Source organism: Spea bombifrons, chromosome 9 (genome assembly GCF_027358695.1).
Source record: "Spea bombifrons isolate aSpeBom1 chromosome 9, aSpeBom1.2.pri, whole genome shotgun sequence".
NCBI classification, from domain to species: Eukaryota; Metazoa; Chordata; class Amphibia; order Anura; family Pelobatidae; genus Spea; species Spea bombifrons.
Genome location: NC_071095.1, coordinates 40,722,482 through 40,748,235, shown reverse-complemented (window position 1 = coordinate 40,748,235; position 25,754 = coordinate 40,722,482). Strand labels below are relative to the sequence as shown.

Below are 25,754 nucleotides of genomic sequence, written 5' to 3'. Positions count from 1 at the left end.
CAGAAACCCCAGCCTACCTGTAGCCCTCAAGGTCTGGAGTCCGACGAGCTTGCCCTTAGTAATGGAGAAGGTGAAGCTGCAACAGCGTCTGCAGAAACAAGAAATCTCTTTGCTGCCACTTTCTACAAAAAGCCCCTGGACCCCGATCCTCTGATTCAATGTATATATGTATATAGATACATATATATATATATATATATATATATATATAATGGACGGTGGTAACATCTGTATCATTTTTGTATTGAAAAATTTACAAATTTTCTTTGAGGGGGAAGCAACTAAAAAATACTGGAGTTTAGTAGAGTGACTCAATGTAAGGTTTGATTAGGGGACGCCTGCAGTAAATATATATGGAAAGAATGCATTAAAATCTAATGTTTATATACAGATAACATTCCAGGAATAATAAAATGTCAGAATGTTACCTTTTATCTTTCATGCCCGTTTATTGCAACCCTTTGACCACAGTCTGTAACTCATCTGCAGATTCTACAAGTGAAAGCGAAAGAATATGTTATAAAACTATATAAAAAAGTGAATAGGAGGCTAATTCTAATTAAAATGCAGAAAAGTGTACTTCCCAACCACTTCAAACTATAAATCGAGTGTAATAAAAAATGTGTTGAGCAAAAAAATAATAATAATAAAAAATAATATATATATATATACTGAAAGAATACTTATCTATACAGACTTGACCATGTATGTATAAAAAGAAAGAAAGAAACAAAAGGTTTATTGACCCCTTAATATCAAGGCTTAATTCAAAATCGGTAAAGTCTTCTCTTTCTGTTGGTCTGTTGGCTGCCGGTTGGAGTGTCTCCGTGTAGCGCTGTTGACACCTGATCGGGTATCTGGCCAATGGCTAGACATACCACACGCCACATCAACATAAAAACATAATATCCGCCGGCAATGCTTATGTCATTAGGAGGCTGCAGGAAATGTCGTACTTCCATCCGGCATACAGCGATGTAAAATCCATTACTGTCCCTTTTAAATTAATTAGCGGCACTTAAGCTGTTACAATCTCTTATTTTAAATGTATCCCGTAATTACAAGAAGGATCTGGCCGAGATGCACAGAATTTCCAGTTACAAATTGCTCGGGTGCTCCTTCTTTTCCATTAGCAGAGATTAATGGCATTCTTCTAAAGATGTAAAAGGCTAGAAACGGGGCTCATACATTATTTAAATGCGATTTGTTCTGTGTACTAATATTCTGTTCTGTGTTGACAGAGCACCAATTTTTTCCACATATTAGATTTCACATCCATTAATGATGTTTGGGGAAGGCTGTGTGTGGCTGCAGCGCTGCAGGCGGACTCACACTATACAGGTGGAGGCCAGGAGGTACACTATATGACCAAATGTATAGAGATACCCTTCATAATTATTTAATTTAGGTTTTTCAGTCCCTCCCATCGCTAACAGGCAGCACACAGCCCAGCACACATCCATCTCCATGGACAGACATCGCAGTAGAATGGGCCGTACTGAAGAGCTCAGTGACTGCAAACATGGCGCTGTCACAGGATGCCACCTTTGGCACAAGTTAGTTCATGACATTTTTGCCCTGATAGATTTGCCCTGGTCCCACTGTAAGTGCCATTACTGTGGGGCTGCTGAGCAGGATTGACGGATGCCAGGAGAACGTCACCTACCGTGTCTTCTGTAAAGTGGAGGAGGGATAATGACCTGGGGCTGTTTTACAGAGTTTGGGCCCCTTAGTTCCAGCAAATGGTAATGTTAATGCTACAGCATACAAATACATTAAAGACAATCATATGAGTCCAACTTTGGGGAAGAACCTTTCCTGTTCCAACATGACTGTGCTCCAGCGCTTAAAGCAAACTCCGTGGTTGGATGAGTTTGGAGTGGAAGAACTTGACCGGCCGCACAAAGCCCTGACCTCAACCGCATCGAACACTTTTGGGATGAACTGCAACGCAGATTGTGAGCCGGGCCTTCTCATCCAACACCCAGTGCCTGACCTCACAAATGCTCTACTGGATGAATGGGCAAAAATTCCCACAGAAACACCCAAAATCTTAGTATAGAGGCTGTTATAGCCACAAAGAAAGCAGAGGGGTAACTCCATATTAATGCCTATGGTTTGGGAATGTTCAATAAGCTCATATAAGTGTGATGGTCGGGTGTCCACATACATTTGGTCATATAGTGTATGTTACAAATACCTACATGGGTTTCAGAACAACCTGTGTTAAGGGAAAGGGAAGGAATTTTCCTTATTTTTATCTCATTGAACAGAAGAATTAAAATCACCTTTAAAACCGTGTTAAGCATAATGAGGAACACAATATTTTGTATGCTTTTTTTGTTTTTTTTACATTGTACCATAAAACAAAAAGCATTGTCTCTATGCTATCCGGTGATTTAATTGACTGATTATGACTAATTACTTGTCTGGACACCAATTACCTACTTATACTATTGTTTTGTGATACAACCAGCACAATAGTGATTAGCGGTTGTAAATGAGGTAGGCCCAGCTATTTACATCAAGTGATCCATATGAATGAGATTTGAGGATTTCAGACCAAATGTCTTTTTAATGTTAAACTTCTGGTGGAATAACCTAAACTCCTTTAAGAATTAACAATTGAGGATTAACACTTCCATTAGTAAATGACATTGAAGGCGTGACTCCCCATGCCTCGCAATCTGATTAAAGCCAAGATGATCCTAGCTTTTTTTTTTAATTGTGTAGATAAATGAAATAGGGCAAAAAAGAAGATAAGCAGACATTTTACATGAAATTATAAAATCTGAACACATTTAGGAGAACAGAAAATGTATTGGTTATACTTCTATAAAATAATATATCTATATATATATATATATATGTATATATATATATATATATATATATATATATATATATATATATATATATATATATATATATATATATATATATACAATAACCTATTAATCACCATTTGATATATGTGTTATGGAGAGGAATTTTAATTGGCCTGCATTCTGTAACATATACAATACTGTATTTATTAAACATAACTTTTTACAATAAAGCTATAGTTTATAGGTTTTATTATTTTGATTTGTAGTTTTGTAAGTAAAAAGAAAAAGCAAAAAAACACCCAGATTTTCCAAAGACCGCAATGACTGATGTGGAATGGAAGCACTTTCCACACATGGGCAGTTGGTTTTAACAGACCCCCGCCTGCGGCATTCCCTAAGCCAGCGCTGGAGGTATATCACGCGCATGTGTTCGGCTGACCACATCTCCTGTATGTCATTTAGCTGGAGGATAGGGAAAAGGAGGGATTCTGCAAAATCACCCAACGCATTTGCAAAATGGACAACGCCAACACGTAGAGGAACCGCACAGCTATCAGATGCATCAGAGTGCGTATGTTGGTTGGAGTGTCCCTTTAAAGTACTAAATGATAAAATGTAGGCTTTAGAAAAGTGACACGTCCCTTTTAATGGATAGCCATTGCAGGAAGATGAATTGACCTTTTTCCATTTCCACCTGCACAGTATTAAACACAGCTTCACATGGGTTCAGAGCTCTTTGCAATGAAAATGAGCTCCATGACATCATTTGCATAGCCTCTCTCCAATGACATTGTGCTCCTAATCTGGGTTTCTGACATCACCTTAATACTGTAGCTTAAGGAAGACTTACCACCGTTGAACAGGTGTTCAATGCGTGTCCCCTGGCTTTAACCTTCCTTGTCAAGAGCACAGGTCTTCAGAGGTCCATGAATACTTGGCACGTTGAACTGTCCACACATGGGATACCTGTGAAGACTATGAAATCTATTCCTGAAGAACCCTTTCCAATGAGTCACGCTGGAAACACCGATCCCAGGCAAGGTCACTAGCATTTTCCTTCTCGTTTTCTACACACATAGTTGTAACACATGTCCAGAGATTGCATTGTGTTCTATGTAATTGTTGGTCATTCTTGTTCTGGTTAAAAGTTTTTTAACATAACAAATTAATGTGTGACAGTGTACCAGCGTTCAGTTAGTTTTCACGACTCATTTGTGTTTCAAAAACTCCAGTTTTAAATCCTAGAAAATACAAATTCTAAGTTTTCCGCTATGTTGTGAACAAGGAGAAGCTCTTTAGCACTTTGTGTGACCCAACAGATACAGAATAGGTCCTATTTTCTAGTGTGCTGCAGTTACGATGCCCCAGATCTGTCACATAGAGTATTACATATGTGCTGACACAGAAACGCTTAGAACTAATCCGAATCCAAAGGCGTTCCAAGAAACGCAAAAATAAGTGCTGCTGACAATTGTTTTAAATGTTTTTTTACAGTAGTGTATTTATTCCGATCTGTGAGAATAATTGTATAGTGTCAACACCTATTTCTTGTAGTATTTTATTCCAAATTAGAATTTGGTATTAAAAACTCTGCTTAATAGAGAGTTGGGCAGTTTGCTTCTTCATGTTGTTTGGTTATAACTCTCAACATTCTCAGCCAGGGCTGATGGGAGCTGTTGCCCCACCGGTAGCTGGTGCAGGCGTGCTAAATTTCACTTCGTTGGGCAAAGAGCTGGTTGGCAGAGACACTCACAAGGTTCCCATAATATGTCATGAAAATGAAAGCTGGCACACAGCTGGGCAAGGAGGTGTTGGCTTGAGTCTGACTCATGGAGATTGCATGAGCACTAGCGGGTGCCACCCAGCTCAAACTCCTGCTTTTGCTTAGTATGTGAGTCCTTGACAGCATCCACGTGGACCTTCCTTGATGCAATGAGTGTGTTGGACTTGGCACTGAATTGACGTGCAATGAGGCTCATCTACTATAAGCATGAGGGTAATAAATGTATTGATCATCCTTAGTATTAAGGATGAGCAGTTACATTCCCATCAAATATACTACTCAGTATCAAAATACTAAAAGTATAATATAGATGGGGCTAAGGGCAAGCCTTTGCTTGGGGCCTCCAAAGCCCCTAAAGGGACACTAAATACCATCCCTCCATTCTGTGCCAGCAGACATTGTTCTCTCCCCCGCCTCCATCTCAGATTTCACCTTTATCTTGGAGTTGTAAGGTTCTCCTTAGGATAAAACAAAAAAGGTCCATTATAGGCTCCCAGGGAGCAAATGGGTCATGAGCTTCTCTTGTTCTGCCTAAAGACTGCCCTGTCTAAAATCTCTAATACCTGACACCTTACTATTCAGCACCTGTAAGCGCGAAACGTGACAGCTGTTGGCTTTATTCTGTGCTAATGACCAATTAGCCATTATTGGGTTCAGATACTCACACTCTTACTACTGTAAGGTTGGGGTTGGAACTCCCTGTGTGCTCAGCGCCTGTCTGGGAATTAGGAGTGATTGCATTTCTTTTTTAAAAAATCCGCTTTCTCCAGGTGGATCATTGTAACCTGTCAATTTTTCTCTGCCTCCTCGCCTTAAAAGGTCTCAAATAATGTTTAATATCAAATTGAGAAAAAAAAAGGTGCGGATGGCATCAGGAGGACTTATTTTCTGGATTATCGCAGGAAAGCAGAACAGATGGCTTCTGGAAAGTCTTTAGCTCAGCGGTAAAGTCATTAATGGTTCACTGAGTGATAAGAAGGGATTGCTGCTATGTTATCGCTGGGTTACAAACGGCTTTAAGTTTCCTTGTTTAGTGTTATGTATACAGCCAACTGTATTCGTGCCTAACAATGATATCTAATGCTCTTTGCAACCATTTCTTTGGACTTTCCAGAGCGCCATGGCTTGTAAAGGGAAGGTGGAGTTATTATTGGATAATTTGTACATTATATTCTTGGCAATCACCCAAACATGTATGAATACAAACATGATCTGATATATAAAGAGACAGATACAAACTTCAGAATGTTGGAAACCAATGGTTCCCAAACCGGGCAAGAAGCACCACTAGGTGAGGGGTGAAGGTCAGGAACCCTGGTGGATGTGACCTCAGCATGGGGCATGACATCTGACTGTGCCCCAAGCACCAAGATCCCAAATGATAGCTCTGTCTCAAATGATGGTTTTTCTGAATCCTCTGGAACATATACACGACTGGTTTTTAAACTAAAATCTTAGAAAGCAGGAAAGGATTGTGTCTCCAGCCATTTATAGCTTGCTCAATGGCCTGTTCATCCAATAACAGCAGAGACTATGGGGAGCAGGTATTCCCCCGTACTCTGTTATTGTTGAGAAGTTTTAGTATGTACTTTATTGTTTCTAAATGATCTGTGCTTTCTTTTGGCTATTCACTAATGGATTTGAAGGTCTCGCTTATTTGTTGTCACAGGGGTAACATTCTAGAGTTTGTCTTATACTCAGGTGAGTCCCACAGAATAGTGTTATGCGTACCAACGGGTTCTGCTCCAGAGCTTAGTTATCATTTAGTTATTCATTAATGGAATGAACAGGTTTCAGCTTGTAGAAGCATACACCAAGCAATCTGATCATAATAACTCACAAATTTACCCAGGCCAGCAGTTCAGATAACCTCTAGCTTAAGGCAGGTTGGAGAATAGAACTTGTATATGTCCTCTAACATCAGATTAGTAGACTGGGTAATATATTAGGTGTCAATTCAGATTTCTATGTGTTTATAAAACAAGACTATTCCTTGAGCCAGTATTCACATATCGGTATGGTCAATACAGACACGATCTTCTGGAGAAGGAGATGCTGTTAAATATCTGTTTCGCAATTGTTTGGGGAATGGATGTGAGCAGGAAGGGTTGGATATTTACGTCAGCATTTGTTCGGATTGCTGGCATAGGCTGAAAAACCTGTTTGTGTTTGTTATAAGGGTTTAAACACATTTAAGTTACCGTATGTTTTCATTTGATTGAATACCTAGAAAAGAAAGCTCAAAATTGTAGGATTTTGATGGACAGTATAGTGTAACCAGAGAGGACACCAGTCTGCATGTTTGCAGATTAAAAAATACAAACTATATATATATATATATATATATATATATATATATATATATATATATATATATATATATAACCAGGGGAGGGCTGGCCCCTTCTGGCTTGGGGGGCAAGTAAAGCCAAGTGGCTCCATTGACCCCTTGCCCTCCTCAACATATGCACTGCTGGCACACATATGTACACACACTTACACAAACTTGTACGCTCAGATTACACTAACACACATACACATGCTTACACATAATTACACTAACAATTTGTCATACTCACTAACACACGTTCATGCTCCACACTTACACATCCATGCCAACAGACAAACACAAATACATATGCATTCTAACACACAAACACTTACACATACATATCCATGTTAGCGCACACACATTTACACATACACATCAATGCTAAAACACATACACATTCATGCTCGCATTCACTTACACATACAGATCCACGTTAACACCCCCCCCCCAATCCAGCCCTCCACTGATATATGAGAAACTCATTTAATGAGCAGAACTGGGAAATCTCTAAGTTGACCTAGAGTCTCCAGGTGAAGTGCTTCTTCACAGGGTCCCCAGGTCACTCTCCTTTTTCTTCAGGGAGAGGGAGCAGTTTTTCAGGCATGCCCACTCTCCACCCCTTTCCATCCCACTCAAGACTATTTGTGGCTACTTCCACCCTGATGTGACAGCTAGACCTGCCTACATGACTAGCTAGCCCTGCTCCTGACAAAAGTACTACCTCAGATGAGGGAAAGCTCCAGGTAGCCTACATTCCCAGCCATTCCAATGTGTATGTCACATGATCAGCCATATAGAAATCCTCTTCTCAGGAACTGCATAATTATTTATCACCATTCTCATTTGTTTAGTTATAGGCCATCCTTGGTGGCAGCTGGTTGTCTTTGTAAGTGTGGGATGTAGAGAAGGGGAGAATAATTAATGAAAGAAAATTGATATGTTGACTATGCAACCCATTCCCACAGATCTTAGCTTCAATGAGGTACAAATATATCTTTTTTAAACCAAGTTTCCAAAAACAGTTTACAATGATTAAAAAGCAAAGTACTACCAGTAGTGAAGACTTCAGGACTTTGATGGTTCTGTCATTAGTACCAATTCATCTTTCAACTTTCTACCAGTTAATAAGGTCTTTAAAACCTGTATTTTCTGAACTTAATTATCCACATTGAAGAACTCGTCTTCAGGGCTTTTATATATATATATATATAGCACTTGAAAACACATTTCGTTTAATTATGTCTTATATAACTGCAATGTTTGAAAATGTAAAAGAGATAGCAACATTGTGCCTGAAACATTTTCTTCTGAAGGAATGGGCCAAAAACTTGGATTTTATGAGATGGAGGAGGGAATGTTTCAAATGCCAAGTTCTCCGTTTTACACCCAAAGCATACGAAATGGATTTTCTCATACAACAAGGCTTTTCATGGAAAAACTAACCCTTCTCAATGTGACTATTTATAAGCTGTTAAAAAACTTCTGATCTGTCCTATTTTCCTTGCACAGGGAGATTATTTTACAGATTTTATTGGATTTCCCATTTGAAGTTACTTGGAAGATTATTTAACCCCATGTGTGTTATAGGGGATAGTCTTAAACTCAAAGGGTTAACATCCTTTATATCATAAAAGGTTACTTGAAATTGAATTGCGGATTTTATTTTTGCATTTTTTAGCATCATTTACATTTAGGCGTCAAAAAATACGCGTATTGTCACTTGTTTTAACACTGTGAGGCTGCTAATTGGGTGGATCTGTAGAACTTCAAGCCTGTTGTTACATTCATCGTGTTACAGGAGGTGGCAGAACAGCTCAATACATCTTAGAAACAAGGTATATAGGCCCAGAATCAGCTTTTCTGTAGGGCAAAAAGGGGTAGCTGCCTTGAGCCCAGTCTTACCATAGGGACCCCCAGCAACTTCCTCTAGGACCCTCTGGGCTGTAATCCTTTACGCAATCCCCTGGTGCACTCAGCGGGGTTCTCCTCACTCCTATCATCATGTGCAATGTCAATGCTTTGCATGAAGCATGGATGCAGGGAGGAATTACCAAGGGTCATAGTGGGCTGCTGGAGACTGAGCTTTCCCAGGGTCCTTTTATATTTCTTGGCAAGCCACTATGGATTGGTGCCTGACACCTGGCTTTGTGCATCCAGCTGGTGGCCACACGTTGAAGGACCTGAAAATGCCCAAATATATTATCATTTAATCATGGAGGTAGAGGCCTGAGCTGAACCCCCTTGCTACAATTAAGATACTTTCTCCTCATCTGATGTTCCTCATTGTAGGTTTCCACACAATATTTGACAGCGTAAGCGTCCCCTCAAGTTGTGGAAGGCTGATTGCTTTACATGGACACCAGTGTCTGCGGCAAGGCTTGCAGAAGTCATTGTTCCTTATGGGGCACTTAGTCAAATGTCATTCACAAAGAATGATGCTGCCTACCCCTGTTCTAGAAGTCTTTAGGATCTCCTCAGATGAAAGCCAGTAGACAAGTCGTCTTTTTCATTCATGTACCACCTGCACTTATGTGAAGACAAATAGTAACCCTGATGGCATACTGTAAACCAACAGTAAGTCCATACACTGCATTATCTTGTGTTGCAACAGTAGAAAGTCTTGTTACATTTATAGAGTTGACTTGAGTACATATTGAATACAGATGTATTGCAGAGATTATTCAGGTATACTTTGTAAAAATAATGTAGAATTATCAACATCAATAATATCAGTTTCCTAAAAATGTCCGGGATATTAGAATGCTTCTTTGTAGGGTACGGATGCGCTCATTGACTTTCTAGACTAGATGTCTGCAGTCTTCCTACAGATTTTCGCAAGGTTGTGCGTTTTGTCTGGTAATCTTTAAGAGGCTGTGAAACAATGTGAGTTTGGAAACAATGTGTAAGATAATGAGGGAACCCAGAAAGAGATCTGTTAGCAAAATGTTTGGATAAAATAGTCATAATAAAAGTAAATGTATTCATATCAATAAATTAGAGGCGCATTGAAATATCTTTGCATGATACTGAATAATAATAATAATAATAATGATAATAATAATAATAATAATAATAATCTTTGCTATTTAGTAGAAAGGGCATGGCCGGGTGACTCTTTCTTGCAAGAAGGGCTACTCTGGTGCTGCATAATGTATAGTTCAATGATTTAACTAAGCTTTATTCAGGGCCAACCAAACCATTCAGCAGGGTTAAGCCCTTCATCATGCATACTGAAGTCAGTTATCTCCCACACATGGCTGTTATACTTTGTGGTTAACTTTCTGGGGTTTTTAGTACAAAAAACGCAACTTATGTTGATTCCTGATGCAATGCATTCTGTGCCGTGGCTGTTCGTCTTTTTTGTTCATGGATCTACTATTTGGTGTGACTTTCACATTCTGCATTGTTGCAGGAGCACAATCTCAGTGTAGCCCAATTAAACCTTAAAAACAATTAAAACAATAATAATTATAATAATAATAATAATAATAATAATAATACATGTAATATAATAGGGGTACCCAGCCTGTCTAAAAAACAGAACCAGAGCCAGCAACCAAAATAGAACATGAAATGATGAAACACAATTACTATCAATCATTCCACGTGGAAGCGACACATAAATGTGGCAAACGCATCCCGAGCTCTCAAGCAGCCAGCATTTGGCATAGTGAATGATGTCAGCTTAAGTTATGTCTGTCTCTTCTGCGAGCGACATCATTTCATTAGTCTTCATAAGAAACATATGTTCTCTTCTGGCAACGGTACCTTCCTGTCCTTGTTTAGGACTCCTGCAGTTATTTTAACCCGTGTCGTACCCAATACTTCCATGTACTGCACGTGTATACAGACCGGCTTCCCGTTTATCACGTCTTTTCAAATTAAGGGATAAATCAAGATTAACTGCTAAGACTTTTGGCTTGCTTTAGATATAAATAGCTGCACATGGAGATTTTCAGACATAAAGCGTTGGCTACGTGTCAAAGGGCCTGACGTCATTTTTATTACATGAAATCGACTCACGGTCACTTGTAGCCAATTGATTGCGTGGAAAGACAGAGCTTCAAAGCGTCAAAGTCTACGTGCATTTCGGGTTCTGGTTCACGGCAGGGTGGATTATGTATCTCTTTCAAATGTTGACTTGCTGGTGGCCATAATCATCATGCAGAGGTACACATTTTCCATAAAGGGGAAATCAGGTCACTATACATTATTAAAGGCAGCCTATGGGTCATTGGATTGTATTTTCCACTTTATTTTTTCCTTATAATGGTACAGAGACATATGTTTGTCAGTCTCCGAAGTACTATTAGGTTCTTTCTACAAAGGTTTTATATGGTGTAGCAATGATGATAGTTCACTGCTGTGGATTATGTTTTCAACAACTGTTAACGTTTCTGAGGACGTTTGGTCAGCATAAGGTATGGGTAAATCAGTGATCGAAGACATGTCACTTCTGCTACAGATCAGCGACTTACTCTTGCAGCAGACCAAAGGGTTCCTCTTGGACGATCAGGCTGCTCAATGGACTGAGTGCAAGAGAGATCTCTGATCTCCCCAACAAACCCATTTGCACTATGGAGGACTATGCTTGCAGTGAACGGACATAGCATGCAGTGAAAGATGTTGCTTGCCTTTAATACATGGAAACAAATGGAAGAAAGCGTCCACAGAGAGGGCAGCTGGGGTCAGCCCCATGGATAGCGGTCTAATAGAATACCATCCAAGAGTTTAAGTGTCCCACATTCTGAGGATAACACTCAGAAAAAAATAATACCGAGCCTATGCAACTCAATGTTTGCAATTTTTAGTGCTGTTCGGTAGATTCCAACCATTATATGCACTTTTATCCATATGGTAGCTGAGGTCATCATCATGACATGTACTATCATATAGCATTGATGGGGTACTATATGACACGGATTGTCTTATAACAATGTTGGGGTTTAAAGCTCCAAAGGCAGAAAACTTTCACCAATATTCACACGTGAAACAGCATTGTGTGGGATAAATTAAAACGCTTCTCTGATGCTGCTGCAGGGTGAGATAATAATAATAATGATAATAATAATAATAATACACCCACCACCCAGTGTTTAAGGCAAAGCATCTATTCAGAGTTTCACATTTACATGGGTACCTAATACTAATATTTTATTCCATGCTGGCTGGTGGCCCTACCATATAAATGATCCTAGCATAACATAAAAAAGCTTTTTTCACCCTAACTAAAGGCTCTATATTCTCTTGGGCCAATATAATTATATTCGTTTTTCTTATTTTTTCATCTCGGGGACGCTTCCACAACAATAAAAACTTGCATATTGGGTGGTGTATATATCACGAATGTTGTGATAAATATATAATATGATCACTCTATGATGTCATAAACTATGCATTTCCCAGCTTCTTTCATGCTTGTGGAAAAAAAAAGCATTTAAAACAGATGCTAATCATGGTCTATGGCCACTTACAGCAGGAGACGCCGTGGAGAGAACTACTGCTATATAAAACTGAAATATTGAAATATTAAGATTTATTCCAAAAATGTAAAGCAATCAATGTATGAGCATATGAATTTATTCAAAACAAATATTTCAGAGTTGGAAGACTGAGGCTGTTGTTTTAAGATTATTTCAGAATAGATGGATTACAATGTTGTATTGTATGTAGCTGTAAACGGCATATGATCTACAGTTTTGACATTATGGCGTATGGCTGGTGTTCTTATTAGAGACAGAATGAGTTACCCAGATACATTGTGATTTATGTTATGCTAGGCTGAGCTGTCACTCCCGGCATGCAAACTTTAGGAGATGTTTATAGAGTGCGGCGTAGAGTCCCAAATCCAGCCTCGGGCTGTTCCCAGACCTTACCCTCATATACATCCAACACACCGACCCCCACTCTCCCCCCGCTTTTACTTGCCAGTGGCACGTTACGACTCTGATCTTGGGCTAGAAACTGATCATTACTAGTGTTGGTTGATATTTGTTAACCCTTTATACTACTTATACCAGGGGGACTTCTACTCCCAATGGCTTTAAATATTGTGCTGATCATTTTGTCAGGTCAGTGCTTCAAAAAAAAAAATGAAGGTTTTTTTTATACTTCTCCCCTTTACTCCGGTATGAAAACATATATTAAAATCTCATTTTCCTGTAAGCAATACGATGGTTAAGTCTGCAAAGAGTCCACTATAAGCCGAGATCTTCCTGTTTAACAAACAAAAAGCAGACACATTACATGTTTTGCTAACAAGCAAACAGAAATCATAATAAAGAAAAAAAGTAACATTTAAAAAGAATCTCACAACACGTGCGCGATACATGGCTTTAGAATCATGTAGCCACCTTGTAGCTCTTCAGGTGTTGATTGATTACAATCCCAGACTCTTGCTAAAATATCTATGTAAGAAACAATGTGAATAGAGTGAATATATAATTTAATATATATATATATATATATATATATATATATATATATATATATATACACATTACACCGGTCCGAACTGGCCATCTGGGAAATGCTTGGTGGGCCGCTGGCCGACAGCACCAGACCCACTGGGGCCCACAGGTATTTTGCCCCAATAAACACAAAAAAGAACCTCTGAGCTGAGGCATGTGATAATGTCATGTGACCCTGCTCAGCACTGGCCTCCCAGATGCAGCCATCTTATTCACTAAAGCACTGGGGGCCAATAGACATGTGCTTAGTGTGCTTAATGGTTATTCCCGGGATAAGGGCATCTGTTACATTTCATAGCTTTATTATTGGCGCATGTACGATGGTGTATTTATGGGGATCACTGCCTACACCAGTACGGGATACTGGAATCTTATTAATGATTTATAAACATCCAAGGATAAATGGGGCTTATAGGCTACTGAGCAGTTCTACCAAAGTAAATGCGATCAATGAGGTTGATTGCCGACACACAGCGACATATAGCTGAGTAGTATATATATAATGTATGTCTCAGGCTGTAAAGCCATTACTGCTTGTATTACGCCAGCAAAGCCCTTCCATGAGTGCGGTCCTCAGAATCCACTAATACTCCAAATTATGTTAAGTAGTGAAGGAAAAGAGAATGTGACGGCACCTAATTGCCCTGTAACACTTCTGCTTCGCTATGTGTCCGGACCAATCCGCGTGGGGAGCTCTGTGCTTGTTCTTCCTTCACTAAGTGATGGAAGCAGTTGCCCTCGCAGCGCATGTTCTGTGCCACTAGAGCACACAGGCACATGGATTTTGCCCCCACATACACACACAAAATAAAATGTTGGGTCATGTGTCATAACGTAATGTAACCCTGCTGAGCACCTGCCTCCCCAATACAGTAATACTGTGCAGCCTCATTACCCTCTAAAGCACCGGGTCCGATAGGCATGCATTTAGCGCGCTCAATGGTTAATCTGGTTCTCAGGAGGGGGATGTCGTAACATTTCATACTTTGCCAAGGGCGCTAGAAACCCTAGAACCTGCCTTGGGCAGAACTAAATTATAGGTACGGCAAATAATAACAGACAATTAATGGAGGATAGGCACATAGCCCTCACCTCTGCGCCAGATTAACACCTTTGGGTGCCCCTAGACACACACTCTACCTCACTCGTAATGCGTGACGCCACTGACCCACGCCGTAGCCTTACAGCGCAGCCACCGCTATGCAGCCACTGGAGGTGGCCTAGCAGATTATCAATGAGCGTACTAGGGGCCCCACTGCTTGGGGCCACTGGGCACATGCATAATGGATAATCTGCCACTGCCTCCAATTGTAACAAGCATATGTGACATATGGTATATATATATAGACATACATATTTATTTATCTAACCTATGATTAATTTATATGATATCATATATATATATATATATATATATATATATATATATATATATCATTTATATGAGATATATATAGTGTGTGTGTTACTCCCACTTTGACAAGTTCAAGTAACCTAAATACCCCAGGTCAGGCACAGCTTGGAGAGCCCTAGGGTATTAAGGGTTAAAGAGACAGCGCGCTCTGAGACGTCTCAGCCGGGAAGCGGGGCGGAGACAGCAAGTTCAAGTCTTCATCCCAAAAAAAAAAAAAAAACGAGACAGAGCCAGCCCTCCTCACCACTGCCCCGCCGCAGCTCGGCATTATCCCTGGGAGGAAGGTACGGGGTGAGTCCGGCTGAGGGGGCAGGAGCCGGGTTAGCAGAGGTGGCAGGGACACGGGAGCTGAGTCCGGCAGAGGTGGCAGGAGCAGCCTTCCTGGGAGCGCAGCATCCCCTCAATAGACGGAGAGCCCCTTAGAGCGGTTGTCATGGTTACCGGGGGCGGCTGCAGGCCGAAGACGGGATCCAAGCCCCTGGAAAGAAGCTGCTGACCGTGAGGGGGGTTGCAACTAACCCGAGGCGGGGGTAAAACCTGGACAATAAAAGGGATCCGGGCATCAAGGAGTGGAGAGGATTAAAGATCACTCAGCATGGAGGACGGCTTCCCCGGCTACAGCAACCTGTATGACACCACCTCCCTCTTGCAGTTTTGCAATGGTAATGAAGGCTTTATTATCGCGCTTCTTAATCTACGGGCGTTCGGTAGGGAGCTCTGCTGCGCACCTATCTGGCATGCAGGAGGTTAATAAGGCGCCGAGTATACCCATCCGTATGAGAGCGATAGGCAGTCATTATTACACCTGTGGTTAAGCGGTTCGCTTGCAGATTTCTGTGGAGTTGGGTGGGAGATCCAGGGACCCCCATAGTTAACCTGCCCAGCGTTTCCAGGGACTGGCTGTGTCTGGGTGCCATTGACCTCCAGTCCCCTCTCTGTTAAAATCCATGATTAAAAGTTGTCTTTTACACCGAGATGGGGCCAGCAGTTCTTAAAGTGTTCATTGGCTTAAAACTAAATCCCAAGAATGGCCACTCCTGGTTATAGATTCTAAAACGCCTTTGATTGACAGCTATCACCCCCAAAATCCCAACACTTCCATCCAGTATATATGGGAAATCTCGATTTCCTGACGGGGGTGACGCCGCTTGTTCTGACATTTAAGTCGTTTTTTGGCGAGTTGGGATCCGTTAATAAAACATCATCTTCTTGAAAAGTGTGTTTTGCTGAATGATGAAAGTCTGATGTTCCTTCCTCGTGTTTTTGGACACATGTGGAGTTGCCTAGCGCTGTGTGAGTGCTACTCCGGAGAGCTCAGATCGTTCCCCGAGGTAGAGAACGTAGGTAGAACTTACAAGATGGATTTCAGTAGCTCTGCGACCTGTGCTGAAGAACAGCATTTCTGTCGGGGTTTATTCGCTAAACAAGCCCTTCGCTTCATTGTGCACTTCGAAGGTCCAGTGAGCTTCTGCTGTAGAAAGAGCCTGGCTGGCCCTGTATAATGTATAGTTAAATCAGTGATATTTCTTCATCCTTTGACCCTTGTATCGAATGCAGGAGAGTTGTGGTTTTAACTCTCACACTCTCCATTTAGTGAATAAACCCCTATATCCCGCACAAGAAAGTGATCAGTACCCAGCTGAAACAGAACTGGGTTGATGTTGCTGTGCTTGGAAGCTCCAGAAAGTGCTGGATTAAATGGGCCATAATTTAAAATAAAGGGTTAAACGTGGGATCGGCAGCGAATAAACTAAAATAAATCCATGTCACTTTATCTACCTGAACTAAGTCGATGTAACCGGGGTAGTTGGTCTTTGTGCTCTGCCCTCCACTAGTTAATGATTAAACTGATCGGTACAAAAGTTACGTTATTCGCTCGGAATCTATGATCTCATTTATAATAAGTGAGAAATAAATGCATGATACACCTGCAAGGGGTTAAAATATATCATAAGGCTTGCAGATATGTAGACGCTTCCATCCTTTGCTCCTAGGAGCAGATCAGCTGAGTAAAGGTACTTATGTTTTGCCCTTGGCGTGTTAACATTACACGCTATTTATTATGCTTTTATCAGGGTCTACCAACTTCCACATGTGTTTCTAAATGTTACACAGTAACATATAGTCAGAAGTTTTTCCAATGGTTTAAAGTTATTTTGTGTCAGCAGATTCCTTTCACAATAAGATTATAGATTAAAATGGCATTTAAACCAATTCCAGCTCTCTTCTATAAGGTGAAAAGACTGTTTCCGCGGCTTCTTCGCATCCCCAAACTTTCTGGCCAACTTCTAAATGACTCTTTTATTAGTGTGTTTGTATTTGTTGTCTTTGCTGAAAAATGCAACATTAGGACTTTTATTATTTATTATTATTATTACTATAATATTTTATTATTAACCGCTGTGGGCTGCTTTGGTTTTTAAACCCAGGCTGTTGCTAGAGAGACTCCTTCCTGTGATAGTCAATAGACCGGCATTCAGTGACTCTTTTAGCCGCCTCTAGAACTTGGCCTGCGCTGAATTACCGTAGTTTAAGGACAGGAGTGATGTCATAGATATGCTGTTTTTGGATGTGTAAACTATGGAGATGCAGGAAACAGAAAGGGATAAATCGTTAAAGCACAAAGTGCTTGTTAGGAATGATGGGTTACCTCACTCCTGCGATGCACCGCTCGGTTTGCTGTAGATTGTAAGCTCCTTTGAACAGGGCCTGTTTCTGTAAATCAAAATGGTTATGTTATGCTCTATTTATGTCCTGAGTAGCTGTTGTACAATGCTGCTGATTATGATGGTGCTATATAAAGCAATAAATAATGTTAATGGTGCCCAAGGACCCCTGAAAGCAGACGAGACGCATCAGACTGTATAATGCACTCGCTGACTCTGCAAGGGGTTTGGAATCTGTTGGGTGGGTGGGGGTATTAAGGTACCATACATTCAAAGCCTGTTTTTATTTATTTTTTAATTTATTTGATATCCCCTGGAGATCATAGGGGGAGACTCCTTGGGTCTTTCTTTCATGTACGGAAGTTTAGGAGCCCTGGATCCAAGCCAAGGCTTTAATGCGTTCTTTATGCTTCTCTGATCAGAGGGCGCTACCCCCCAGACGCAAGTCCGCTTTGCTTTCTGATTCCTGGGACATTCCTTCCAGCCACGGATATGCACGGGTCTTCAGGATAAACATGTAGAATTCACCAAATATGTATCGGATTTTATTGTGTAAAAAAACAGAAGAAAAAACCTGTATGTCTATCAGTCCAAGGCTAGTGTCTGTATGGCTTTTCTAACCTCCCCTTACAGAGTAGGCCATGGTAAGCAGCGGCACTTTGTAATTAATGATGGGCTGGCTGCTCCGAATGTATGACCGCATAAATCAGACGTGGCCATTAGACAAGAGAGCAAATCAACAGTCCCAAAGAAAAATACTTAGTAAGCAAGAATGCTCGGCAAACGGCTAAATCCATCAGGATCCTGCTTTTAGCTAAAAAATCAGCCTGCAGTAATTTCCAAATGGATTTCATTACCAAGCACCGGGATGTGATATATCGTCCTTTATCTTAATGCTAATTGATTTTTTTTTTTTTTTTAATACCTCAAATAGGATTATCTGCTTTAACCCCTTAAAAGCTTTAAAGGATGGCGGTGCACTCTTAAGCTTTTCAATTGTGTTTTTTTTTATTTGTTTTTTTATTTTTCTTTGGTGAAACACAAAAGCAATTTTTTTTTTTTTTTTTTTTGAATGCCTTTTGTAAATGTACATAAGGGATCCGGCACAATGGTCGTAGGAAATAAATAGCGGTGGTTGAAGGTGTCATTAGGTATAGGGTTTCTTGAGCTGGAGATGGCTTTACGTGCGCGGGGTGGAGGAAGGGCTCTGCGATTGTTAAGCTTGTTGGCTACCTAACCAAAGCAAGAATGAGATTACACCTGGCCCTGGGCTTCCATATACATTTAGACCCATATCACAAAATAGGGCAATAGAGCAAGCATTCAACTCGACTGAGTCCGGATTGTTGCCCCTTGTGATATTTAAGGGTTTTAGAGCATTAATACTGCAGATAATACGGGATCAGCTAAACTCAGGCCACGATACGCAGAGGACGGGGTCGTTATTTTTAGTTGGCTAGTAAAGTTAGTAGAGATTATTATGATGAATACATAATGGGTGAAAATAAAGAAATTCTGTCATTTTTAGGCTGGTGCTGATCTGACATTTTAATGTTTATTGAATATTAGTTCTGGCAGCCAACTTTTATTCTAGAAGTAAATAAACCTGTCCTGTAACTTGGGCGCTGCGTCCCGTTAAGGATGCTTTGCGTCGTGGTGTTGGGGAGGAAATCTTGTTTCATGTTCTTTAGATCTGCTCCTTTTTTTTTTTTTTTTTTATGATGAGTCACGATCCCAAACGATGTCCTCCAGCCCTCCGCAGCCCGTGTATCAACGCGGTCACTGAAATGGCATGTGCTTGGCTATAAAGTAGCTGACTCTGTATCCGCACAGTCTGCGAATGTTCAGAAACGTGGCCAACATGTCGCGCTCCGTCTCCGATGATACTATTTGTATCTGACAATGACATCATTTATTAAAAAAAAAGCTATTTTATACATGCATTTGTAAAAAGAAACCTCGTTTTTAGGCATTACATATTTTTACTATATCCACTTTTTATCTAGCTCCCTCTTTTTTTATAATAAACCTGTATCTCATGTTAAAATGTGTACATTTAACAATTTACGGTAATCTGTATATTGTACATGTGTCGCCATCATACTTGGATTAAGACAAGTTAGATTTAAGTATCAAATATATCAACACATCAAACCCTAGAAGTTTTTTTTTAAATTATCGCTGGGATGATTAAAAGGGATGTTAATATAATAATAGTAATAATAATATCTTTATATAGCGCCAAAATTTACGTAGCGCTTAATACAATACATATATTCAAGGGGTCTGACAAGACTAGAACTGACGGACTAAGACAAACCGATACATTAGGTGGAGAGAGCCCGGCTCGCAATCTTCAGGTTATAAAATAAAACTCTTATAAGATTGCAGAGCAGTATATCGTATTGAGTGTATTACCATTTTACCAAGAAATCTTGATTTTTACACTTTTTTTTTTTGTTTGTAATTCTCTTCTGCTGAAGTTCGATAACTGTCAGGAACCACTTATGTTATAATGACTTTAATATTTATATCCCTCCTGTCGGTTAACGTGCGCATTGATTTTCTTCCTGACATGCCCTTCATTTATGCTGATTCAGCTTCTTTTGAGAAAGTGGATATGATTATTGAAGAAATTATAATATTAGTTACAGATGGGAAGATAGTGTTTCTGTTTAGCAGAAGTACCGTCCTCTGTGTAAGCATGTGCTGCCCTGCCTATACATATACCGTATATTTTGTTTCTCTTATCCTGTATTTGGTAATGTTTGTAAATATTTAAATGTTTTCATTAGTTGAGAAACAAACCAAGAAAAATCAATTGTGTCTCTTCTCTCTGATTGGTGGTGTTGGAAATATTTGTATTTTGTTTTTAGATGCTGTGCAGTCATCTCAGACTAGACGGAGGGTTAGCTTAGCTCAGAAATAGTCAAATAATAAACGGGCCGCATATACTGAACGCAAGTGTTATCATTGGGCAACACACAAGGTGTTAGTGCTTGTGAGCATAAGACATTAGCATGTGCCTGTTACTGTATGCTGTTAGCGTGTGTAAGAATAGTGGTTAAACATAAAAGCTTGAGTCTTTATCATGTAAAATACCCCTTGTCGTGAAGGGGTTAACTGCAGTACTGTACAAAGTGGTGCAGCACTGAATAAATGTGTGTGTGTGTGTGTGTGTTTATTTATTTGTTAAATAGCCCCAATAAACATCCTTTAATTGCAGACCAGGGGTTAAGAAATGAAAATAAAAACTTTTTTTTTTTGCTGGCTCCTAGATCCAAACCAAATTTGTTGACCCCCTGAGCTAAGTGACCCCAAACTTTTGAACCTTAGTGTATATATTATGTTAATATTATATTTAGATGAAAACCCTTTGGAAGAAGACTGTAGCTCTAGGTGTGCGTATGAATAAGCGATGCGTTTAATGTGAAGCGCGTCGGCCGTTTAGCTTTGTGCCTCCTGTCTGGGAGGTTTACCCCAGCTATTGTACGCCAGCTCCTGCTTGGGATCTCCTGCTTCCCATTCCTGGTTGTTTTCAAAGACTGCAGCTCTGCCCAGTTGCCTTTTATACTTTTGCTTGTTTTATAGGCTTGAATGCGGAGTTTTCCACAAAATTTCCTTGTACTGCATCCAAAAAAATGGAGTTTTCATGACGAGACAGCCAGAAGCATGTTGCAAAATAGTGGTGTTGCTGAACTCTTACTGATAAGGCGAGGTTACACAAACTGATTACTTTTGTACCAGTTTGGGTTGTGACTTCTCGTTGCATTCGTCCAGACCGGGAGCCTTGGAATCGGTAACTGTGTTGCTCATACAGTAGAATTTAAAATGTACTTTCTTTGTAGTGTGTCCGTAGACTTCATGGCGCTATTACAATAAGGGGAGAGTGAAAATGTATAAATAGCAGTAAAATTGACAATATACAAATATATTAAGGTAACATTCGCCCTGTTCACAGGAGCTTATAGTCTATTAGGAGGTTGTGGGGGAAAGAGATAGAAGATGAGGGACTCGTTGGATAAGGATGGTCTGAGTTTTGGGAAGGTCTTCCGTTTTCTGCTAAGTTGAGGTTTAAATGTGGAGCTGGAGTTCAGTTGAATTCCGAAGGAATTGACCACTTCAGAGAGCCAGTATCCCCAATGACGTCAGTACTCCTATACTGGATCTAAAGAGCCTATGTTTGTATGTGAAGAGATCATACACCGCTAACATGTTAATTTGAGAGATCCTGAAGCCCCAGAGGGGTGATGGTCCGCTGCTTCCTAGATCAGTCGTCTGTAGGCAATACTTACAATAAGATTTTTGGTATTCTGCCAAGCCCTGTGTTTTACTGAACCCTTTCAAGAAGCTCTAGGAATAAATACAGAGACGAAACAGGTGTGGCAGTCGTCTCGTCTTCCCACGCCAGACTGCCAGTCGTTCTCGGCGTGAGCGTTTTCCTTAACCAAGAGGCGTCTGGTACCTGTAGCTTCTGTGTCTTGGGACGTTTGTTACGAATGCCGAGGGCTCTGGCAGCGATGGATTATAGTCCCTTTACAAAGTCCAAGTCAACTCGGTGTTCTAAAGACGTTATATGTAATAGCCTTTTCCTCCTGAACTCCGGCTATAACACTTCTAAGCTCTTCCTGCCAGTCCTCAAAATATTTATTTAACTCTCTAAGCAGATTAGAAAAATATGAAAGGGGTTAACGTTCCAAACAGTTCCATGCAATACCCAGGCAGACTCGTCCACGCGTTTATATGACTGTATCGCATTATGACATTTAGTCTGCTGACATTTTAGACTGTAAAAAGTCAAACCTTCGGAAACCTGGTGGACATTGCTTCACGGGTTTCAGAAGCTCGCACTATTTATTTATTTCTGTCTTAGTCGGTATATTTTCCGCTATTCGTTTCTAGATTCTGATGATGATGATGATGATATACAGACCTTTTTAGCTACTAGATGAGAATGCCAGATTCCTTTCACATTGTATATAGCACAGTTTGTTCCCAATACCGTGCGGTTCACTGACCCCGGGAGTGACTACATTGTTTGACTTTTAACATGGAAAATGTGATCTAACAAGCAGAAGGGGTATAGCCTTCTGGGAAAGATGGTGGACAAAATGCGCTGCCCTTTAGGAGCAGTTTTCTTTCCAATTATGGCTAGGCTCTGTTCCCTAACAAAGTACTATTCTAATTAGTCTTATTCTAGGCCAGGCATCCTTTGGCAGGGACAAGACGTTCATGGAATTACCAGAAGCCACCTAACGCTGCTCTTTATGTCTACAAATGTCTGTGATGAGCCCGTATTTGAGCTTGAATATTCATAGAATGAAATGCACATCTGTGTTCAATGCCTCAATGGTTCCCTCTTCTCATGTTAAAGAAAGTAAGGTGACCTATCCACTTCTGTTAAGTCCTGTGCCTGCCCAAGCTGTGTTGCTCTTCTGAATGAAGCTCTGGTTTTCCAGACAGGGCATGCATATTAGTGGGCTGCAACTCCCATTCCTTTACAACAAGTCATGCATGCTGTATATGTAATCCACCCTGACATTGGTGGCTCCTACAAGCTCAGTACCCTAACCATCTACCCGTCACCTACATTGGGGTCTAGCCTTTATGTGAATATGTGACCTCGCATAAAAGCAGTGGCATTTCTTTGGGTTTGGTCAACTGCTGCAAAAGTGGGGTGCAGATCCCCATTCTGGATGATCAGGCTCCCCATTCTGGATGATCAGGCTCCCCATTCTGGATGATCAGGCTCCCCATTCTGGATGATCAGGCTCCCCATTCTGGATGATCAGGCTCCCCATTCTGGATGATCAGGCTCCCCATTCTGGATGATCAGGCTCCCCAGTGTGCTGCTCCCAGATATCTCTGATCTCCCCCACTGGCCCATTTTCACTAGGATGGACTGCGTCTAGCTGGCAAAGCTTCCATAGTATGCTGGATGCGGCCGCACATGCTTAAGAGAAGCGGTGTGCCAAAATATGACATCATAACCTGGCACTCGACACAGAAGGGGCGGCCTGGGATGATGCCCAATTTAAATACCTCAATGTTAAAAAGTATTACCGGCTACTGTTCTAGTCTCTGGAACCAATGGAGCAAGAGCCCTATTCCTTTAAAGTAGACCATTTATTCACAACCATACTCCTTAACCGCATTAGTCATAAGAAAAGGGAAATTAAGTCATTTATGTTGGCTAGCCGCACAAGATTAAAATCGGCACTTAATTCATAATCCATAATGTATGACGGAAGCACTTCCAGCTTTCTTCTTTCTTATGAAAACTAATTTATATAATGGCTCTTAAACTTTGTTTTATTTGGAGGTCAAATGATTTTCTGCCACGATCCTGGTGTCCAATAATCTCATTTGAGAGGTAAATTCTTTCTGTTCTGTGACTCCTCTCTGAGTTCATTCTCCTGGATGTCATTGAGTCGAAGCATCATGAGTGCAATCATTTTTGACAAATAACCCCCCCCCCAATTATTTCTACGAGAAGAAATATAAAGCTGTTTTAATATGTAGATAATCAGTCACTCCGTTAAATATTTGCACACTTTATTTATTTTTTTTAAAACGTTTTCCTTTTTTATTTCTGATCTGTCCCCTTTTTATATTTGCCGAAGCCCTTTAAACCAGGTCACGCTGGGGTTATTCTTCATTTAAATTTCCTATTCGTCCTCTGTGCCCAGGGCAGTTTCTTTTCATGTTGAGAAGCTTTAGTGTTTTTAGCGCAAGTTTAAGGAAATCCCACAGGATAATAAATCCCCGATTGTTAATGATTGCATCATGTGTCGGCTAGAATCGCAACCACGCTGCAGTAAAAATATCCTTGTCGTTAAGTCGAAAATAGGCAATTTAAGATTTGCAGTTTTGGGAGGAAAAGAGCTGGGTATAAAAAGTGATTTTTGGGGCAAAATCTGGAAAGTGGTCTTATTACCATAGCAACCAAAGGACTATTCCAGTTTTTTATACATAGCCCCAATAGTGTGTAAAGTGAGGTGTTTTTGCATTGCAGATATGTTAATTATTCAGGTTATGCTGCATTGGTACATAGGTGCCGATTCTGCGATGCCTGGTAATTCCCAATCGTTCAGCTGTTTCCGTTTGGAGCCCACATTTTCGGTAGCCGCGCTCGATGTGTTAATGACCCGCTTCATCGCGAGTGCTTCTCATGAGGCGTTGTCACAAAACGTTAACCAGGGTCACAGCTTAATACGATTTTCTGTTAAGTAGCAGTTTGAGGGGAAGAAAAAACGGATTGGAGTTGATTTTGCCAATTAACTGAAAAGCCGTATCGAAGGAAAACATCCCCAGCCTCATGGTTTGTTAATAAGTAACATATTAACCATTTAAGTGTGAGATCTGTCATGTTGGTTTTTTTATTTTATTTTAGAGGGGTTTTTTTTTTATACTTAAGTATTTTATGTATTGATAAAATGATGTGGTCAGGAGACTACTAGTTGTCCTTCGAATGGTCTCACAAAGATTGAGGAACACCGGTGTTGGTCATTGCATTAATCGGTATACATTCAGTGTGACCTCGTATCCGAGCCATGGCATCTGGTACGTTTCCCCAGAATTGAGCGATATTCAGTTTTAATGCTAAAGTTACAGCTCCTCATTTACTGTGGTAGTCTAGTCTGGAGGAGGCATCTCATAACTTGTTAATTTTAGGATCTTGACTGGAATGATATAGTGAATAAACCCTTTAGAACACGACCGCCAAAGGCTCACAGAAGGTGCGTAGGGATAACTTTTCCAACGTTCTTTTTCTTTGGTCTTCAGAGCCTTTTTGTACCCGCCATTCGATGTGCATTAAAAATCCAAAAGGAATCTTCTGAAAAGCTTTATGGTTTAATCCTTTCTAGCCGTATTACTCACAGACATGGTGACGGATGCCTCTTGTGTACCAAACGCACCTGTTCTTTTGATGATGCTTAAATACAAAGGTTTTTGTTAAAAATAAAAATCCATCAAAGTTTTAATAGCATAGCAACAATTGTACAGTTGCAGAGTCATCAAAGTGTAAAACATTTGTTGGACGTTTTCATCCCCAAAATGATTAACTCAGGATCTGAATCCTTATAATCCCTGCCCCCTCTTGACGCTCTAGGTATTGATGGATCTCCACATTTATGCGACGCTCGTATTGCTGAGGCTGTTTTCATAGCCTTCAAGGGGACGATAGTTTTTAGGTTGGAAGTATTGGCTTTCCTTACCGTAAGCTTGTTGGTGAATTGATATGAAAAGAATAATTGCTT

General features: G+C 40.4%; 1 protein-coding gene across 8 annotated transcripts in view; it reads left to right on the top strand.

Annotated features, from left to right (window-relative positions):
* The window catches only part of EML1 (EMAP like 1), a 49,839-nt gene that overhangs the window by 511 nt on the left and 23,574 nt on the right, over positions 1 to 25,754 (top strand). For 2 of the 8 annotated variants that reach the window (XM_053474532.1, XM_053474531.1), the window contains exon 1: positions 15,091 to 15,489. The exons of 1 other annotated variant lie outside the window; for it this stretch is intronic. In XM_053474532.1, coding sequence (XP_053330507.1) covers positions 15,423 to 15,489 — 67 coding nt within the window. In that variant the 5' untranslated portion in view covers positions 15,091 to 15,422. Of the gene's footprint in view, positions 1 to 15,088; positions 15,490 to 25,754 lie in introns of those variants that run through there. 5 more of the 8 variants (XM_053474527.1, XM_053474528.1, XM_053474533.1 and 2 more) reach the window with 5 other exon arrangements.